Genomic DNA, 5,749 nt, shown 5'->3' on the forward strand with positions numbered 1-5,749 from the left:
TTAAGCAATCATATCACTTGTTTAATATTCTTTAAAGAAAGTTGAGATATTTTATATAATAAGAGTATATTTGTACTGCGTGGGAAAGTTTGAAATGCTGTAAAAGTAAAGGGAAATATTTCTTTGTGATCTAGAAAACCTTACAGGAAAAATGAAACTCTCCAAAAATGTTATTTTAAAATTTTGTTTTTATTTATATTCAATATTGTAAAAATGTACATTAAAGTTTTAATTGTGGGTCATTTTTATAATTAGGGTACCTTTCGTGTCCATTGATGATAACTATTTTTTTCTACCAATTTTCTTCAGAAATATCATACTGTAATCTCACACAAATATTTTGTGCACGCTGTTTGATTGAAAATGCCTAGTTTTAGAAATTACAGTTTTTGCAATGTCCTTGTGTTTGGAGCTCAAAAATAATGCATAAAGATGTTAAAGTCAAGATGATCTATATTAAATTTATTTCTTACAATCTAAATGCCGTTGAAAAATAGATTGAGTTTAAATTTAATTTTCGTTCAAATAAGACAATATTTATTTTTGTTCATTATTAACCATACATCCCCCTGAAAGTGGAAAAATGGTTTACTCCATCCGTACGCTGCATGACTGCAGCACAGAGAATTGGCTGTTTATGCTTACAGAACTGACACTTTTGGTTTAACAGCATCTTTTAAGACAAAAGCATCCGAGATGAAGGTTGGCATGTAGGAGAGAGGCAGCCAGAAGAACTTGGCATCCCAGCCTGGAGAATATCTGGTCCGAGGATGGACCGCAGCCACCGCATGCTCCATACAGCTGACCACCTTCATCAGATCTGGATCCAATAACTTCTCATACCTCTCCTTAACCGCCTGTTTTGCTGCAAACACAACCATAGAGACATCAGGAATGTATATTAGCTTTCAGAACTAGTACTGCAAACAGTTTGGGAGTGTGACTGTTATTTGAAATCACTTTTTCAGTGAGATTTGAACTCACTTTTGTCTATGAAATCACTGCCGTACTCATCCTTGACCTCCTGAGGCAACTTTTTCCATAATCTCTCCAAATGGCTCTCAAAGACAGTGGAGTCAGTAACAGTTGTTTTGAAGAATCCAGGTTCGATGCATAAAACCTTCACTCCAAACGGTGCCATGTTCCTCCTGGAGAACAAAGACAAACAATATAATCAGGATACAAGCACAGGAAAAGTAGAGATAAAGATAAAATTGCCAGATTTGAAAGAATGGATTGTGGTAATGTTGGTTTGGTGGTCAATTTCAACTTCCCTAATTACACTTGTGCATTGAGATAATTTATTACTGTTAAAACTAAAACTAAATAATTTTGAGCAAATGGAATAAAGCTGAACTATTAATACTACTACTACTAATTATATATATATACTGGAGTAATGCTGATGGAAATTCAGCATTGCATCACAGAAATAAATTCTATTTTAAAGGACATTAAAATAGAAACCTTTTTTTATATTGTAATAAAATTATGCAAGATTACTGTTTTTTTCTGTATATTTGATCAAATAAATGCAGCCTTGATGAACATAAGAGACTGCTTTAAAAAAACATTACAAGTCTTACTGATCCCAAACTTTTGACCAGTAGTGTGTGTGTGTGTATGTATATATGTATATGTATATGTGTGTGTGTGTATATACATACATACTTTTTTGATTAAATATACTGAAAATATAAAATTAGAAATGTTGGCAACAAGCTGTAATAAGTTTAAGTTCAAAATTACTGAAATAAGAATATTAAAAACAACATAACAAAACTGCTTTAACTTATGGGCAAAACTGAAAATATAAAAATAAAAGCGAATTCAAAATATGAATAAATATTATAATAGTATATAAATAATACTAAAATAACAGCTTTTTTAAAGCACTGTAAAAGAGATTTTACATGTTTTACGATTGTCTTGTTGCCCTGTGTTTGGACGTATTGCATCTCTTAATATACAGGTAAATTGGATATAAACTACATATATTTCTAGAAACATAAAAAGTATTCAGGGGAAAGAGAAACTAAGATCCTGGTCTGCATAATTCTTGATACAAGAATGCACCTTTTGGTGAGTTCTCTACACAGCCTCTTGCAGACACTCTGGACATATATTTAAGCTTTTGTTATGATTGGTCATTCACAGTTGAAGTTATCAGCTACTATATTTCAGCTGTAGTCTGTGCTGACTAATCAGATATTTTTTGAATATGTTAGCATTTGCAGCAGACAAAATGCTTGCCAAATTAAATGTACTCGACTGAATGGTTGCTGTATTATCATGATGACTAATAGCACATGGTTTCCTTTTGTTTGGACTTTGCATTCATTAAATAGATGCTGATAAATGCATATGCCACACCCAAATACAACATTGGCTTGTATCTGAGAAATGCATTGAATTTTAATTTCTTTGACCAGTTTTTTCTGGAGATATCAAAATATTTAAAAAAAGAAGTGGTCACTGGACATACTGACCTCAGACTGTCATTAAAAGCCTCTACTCCATACTTAGTAATGCAGTACGCTCCTCCCAGAGTACTAATCCTTCCAAACACACTGGCCACATTGACCACTCTGCCCTTGGCCTTCTTAATGAGCGGTAACACGCTCAGAGTGATGGCAACAACCCCGATCAGATTGACATTGATCATTTGTTTGAAGTCCTCAATTTCCAGCCAGTCATGGGGAGCAGTTGGGAAAGAGATCCCAGCGTTGTTGACCACGGCCCACAGACCTGCAAACACACAAAAATCAATAAAACCGTTTTCTTTCATCGAATTACGAAATACACAGGAAGTGTGATGTGAAGAAACTACTCGACCAACAACTTCATTAAAGAATAGAAAGATAATATAATAATAATAATAAGGATAATATTAGGAATTTCATTATTCCAACAACAAGAACATAATTAAAGCATTTATTTTTACTAATTATTCCTGACAATTAATATATATATATATATATATATATATATATATTTTTTTTTTTATTGAGACCACTAAACTAAAATTAATTGACAAATAATGAAACTTTCTGCTTAAATGAGCAGACAGAAAATTATGCTCTTATTTCCCCATTGTCCATAAAATGAAATTTTGTTAATTAAATATAATACATTTAAATAAATTTTGTTTAGATGACATTTCAAATACTGGTTATTAATATCATCTAAGGTTTCTGGAAATACATATTGTGTATGTATGTATATATTGTGCATTACCCCATGCATTGTGTATATCATAACATGCAATTACGATCAAATTAATTTTTTTGAATTTTAATTTTACTTTTAAAGTCAAATCTTGCATTACATTTTTAAATGCATCCATTTAAGATCAGGAATTAAATATTGAATGCATTCTTAATTTCTTGACATTTAAATGATGTCTGCTCACCAATGCTCCATTTATGTGCTCAAAAATACAGTAAAAACAGTAATATTGTGGATTATTATTCTAATTTAAAATAGACATTTTCTATTTGAATATATTTTAAAACGTAGTTTATTCCTGTGATGCAAAGCTGAACTGAACGTCTTTCTGTGACCTACCTCTCTCTCCCACCAGGGCTTTAATGGTTTCTGCAGCTTTTTTGATGCTATAATTATCGGTCACATCCAAATGCAGCGTTGTGAGTTTGTCAGAGCAGCACTTCTTCAGCTCAACTTCTCCTTTCTCCATGTAGCAGCCAGCGATGACACGGAAACCCTTGGTGTCCAGGTGTTTGGCCAAGAGATTCCCAAACCCTGTGTCACAGCCTGTGATGTACACAAACTTCTCCGATTTATTGGGAACTCGTCCCAGTTCTCTGAACCACCGATAGACATAGAAGCAGACTATGAGACCTATAATGTACAGGAACATTTCTGCAAAAAAAAAAAAAAATAATAAAAAATAAATTGTTTTTATAAGAAAAGTGGATCCAGATTCATACAAAACCACCAAAGAGAGTGCATGTGGTCAAAGCTCTACTCATATAGTACATGCCCTAGTGAACCATTAACTTTTTGGCTTATGATTGTAGATCAGAAAGTAAGAGAGATGTCATAGACAAGCAAGAAAAATCAAAAGACACATTTAAAATAAAGATAAATACCAATATATGATAAATAACGGACTAATAAGTTTGTCTGTTTCTTTATGAATACATATTGGACACATGTGCAAGTAAATGCTGTATGATTGTGAAACACACGGAAGCCACGGTTCGAATCGTGAACGAATCATTCGTTTGAATTGGATCTTGTCAAAGAACCAGTTGAACCGGATCACACAAGCCGATGTACAGGATTTGTTGACAAATCGGACTGAATAGGTCGCCTCGGTTCTGGAGTCAACAATATCAATAAGAACACGCGATATCAATGTCGAGATCACGTGATTGTGTTCGAAGTGAAAGAACCGAGGAAGCTGTTCTGAACCGGTTCTGTCAAAAATAACTGTTTGAAAGAACCGATTCCCGGAAAGGAGTCGGTCGGACTTCACTTCAGTATAATTAAATGGGGGGTGAAAATTAAGGCGATGTCAACAATAGTGAACTTTTACACTGAACTGTTGCAAACTTGGAACGAATAAAAGAAAGAAACCAAGTTGTGACAACGATGAAATGCCATTACAAAACGCGTGATAAGACAGAAGGCCTTCTCGAACATGTTCTAAAAAACCCTTTTACAAACAGCATGCATTTACCAAAAAACAGGAATTTGTTCACTTGAACCTCTCTACAAAATTGACTGTACAAACCCATTTTGCCATATAGACTACTTACCCTTGCTTTAGAAGTCAGCTTTCTAAGATACCTGTTTCTAGAAACTAGTAAGTCGTCTCAGTAGTTTGTGAATGTGCTTGTTCTTCCTTCAGGCTTCGTGTGCATCTGATACCGGTTACTGAAGTCTCTGCTATTATGTAATAACTGTGCCGTGATGCTCCTGCAGGGGGCGCTAGATGACCAGAAAGGACAGGCGCATTGAGATTCCACACTAATTGGCAGTTTGTGGGAAATGTGACAATGTTTCTCAATGGGAAAGTCTGTTAAAACACCAGAGATACATCTCTCCAACCTTTTTCTTGCAATTGCAAAGAAGCTTGTACTGATGGATGGTAATGCTGTTGGTATAATTTAGATGTTTTTTTGTTTTTTTTTCAGTTCATTAAATAATACAATAAAAACTCCAAAAAATTTCACAAAAGCATCACTGGATGAAATTTATAATAACAAAAAAAAAAAAAACAACAATAAAAACTCCAAAAATTTTCACAAAAGCATCACTGGATGAAATTTATAAAAACAAAAAAAAAAAAAAAAAAAAAAAAAAAACTATATATATAGGTTTAAAAAAATAGAAAATGCAAGGTCTATAGAAAAAAAAATTCTAGTTCAAAGAAGGGATGATTTACTATTATTTTATTTAATCTTTTATTATATTATAGTATTTATTAATATTTTAAATTAGCAACATTTTTGTTTAAGTTTTATATTTAAATTCGATTTAATTTTTAAAAAAAATATTTTATGTAGATTAAAGGCAACATTTCTAATTTTTATTTTATTTTTAATATAATTAACTAAATATTTTTTAAAAATAGTTTTACCTTTAAATAACAATAGCAACTGGTCCTTGGATCTGTTTCTAGAAACAGATCAAACAGTTTCCTGTGTTTGTGAATCTATAAACAGTACATTCCTGAGCACAGGAAGCAACCTCAGGCTTCTTTGAAATTGTGTATCTATTC

General features: G+C 32.5%; 1 protein-coding gene across 2 annotated transcripts; it reads right to left on the reverse strand.

Moving 5' to 3' along the window:
- Positions 1–170: 170 nt before the first annotated feature.
- Positions 171–4,941, reverse strand: LOC109102611 (retinol dehydrogenase 7-like). Of its 2 annotated transcripts, XM_019116002.2 has the most exons (5): positions 4,785–4,941; positions 3,568–3,882; positions 2,490–2,748; positions 985–1,148; positions 171–865 (listed from the first exon to the last, which is right to left on the reverse strand). In XM_019116002.2, the coding sequence occupies exons 2-5, from the start codon at positions 3,878–3,880 to the stop codon at positions 642–644; spliced, it is 960 nt and encodes a 319-aa protein (XP_018971547.1). In that variant the 5' UTR covers positions 3,881–3,882; positions 4,785–4,941; the 3' UTR covers positions 171–641. The 2 variants fall into 2 exon arrangements, with proteins under 2 accessions (XP_018971547.1, XP_042587774.1); XM_042731840.1 differs by lacking the exon at positions 4,785–4,941 and having other exon boundaries at positions 3,568–3,964.
- Between the last annotated feature and the right edge of the window lie 808 nt (positions 4,942–5,749).

Source organism: Cyprinus carpio, chromosome B9, assembly GCF_018340385.1.
Source record: "Cyprinus carpio isolate SPL01 chromosome B9, ASM1834038v1, whole genome shotgun sequence".
NCBI lineage: Eukaryota > Metazoa > Chordata > Actinopteri > Cypriniformes > Cyprinidae > Cyprinus > Cyprinus carpio.

What these genes read in the sequence shown, in the direction of transcription:
- LOC109102611 (XM_019116002.2), bottom strand. Translation starts at nt 3,880, where the DNA reads ATGTTCCTGTACATTATAGGTCTCATAGTCTGCTTCTATGTCTATCGG. An exon ending in AGCCCTGGTGGGAGAGAGAG is followed by an intron (nt 2,749 to 3,567) that starts GTAGGTCACAGA and finishes GTGTGTTTGCAG; the next exon opens with GTCTGTGGGCCGTGGTCAAC. An exon ending in GCTTTTAATGACAGTCTGAG is followed by an intron (nt 1,149 to 2,489) that starts GTCAGTATGTCC and finishes TTTGTTCTCCAG; the next exon opens with GAGGAACATGGCACCGTTTG.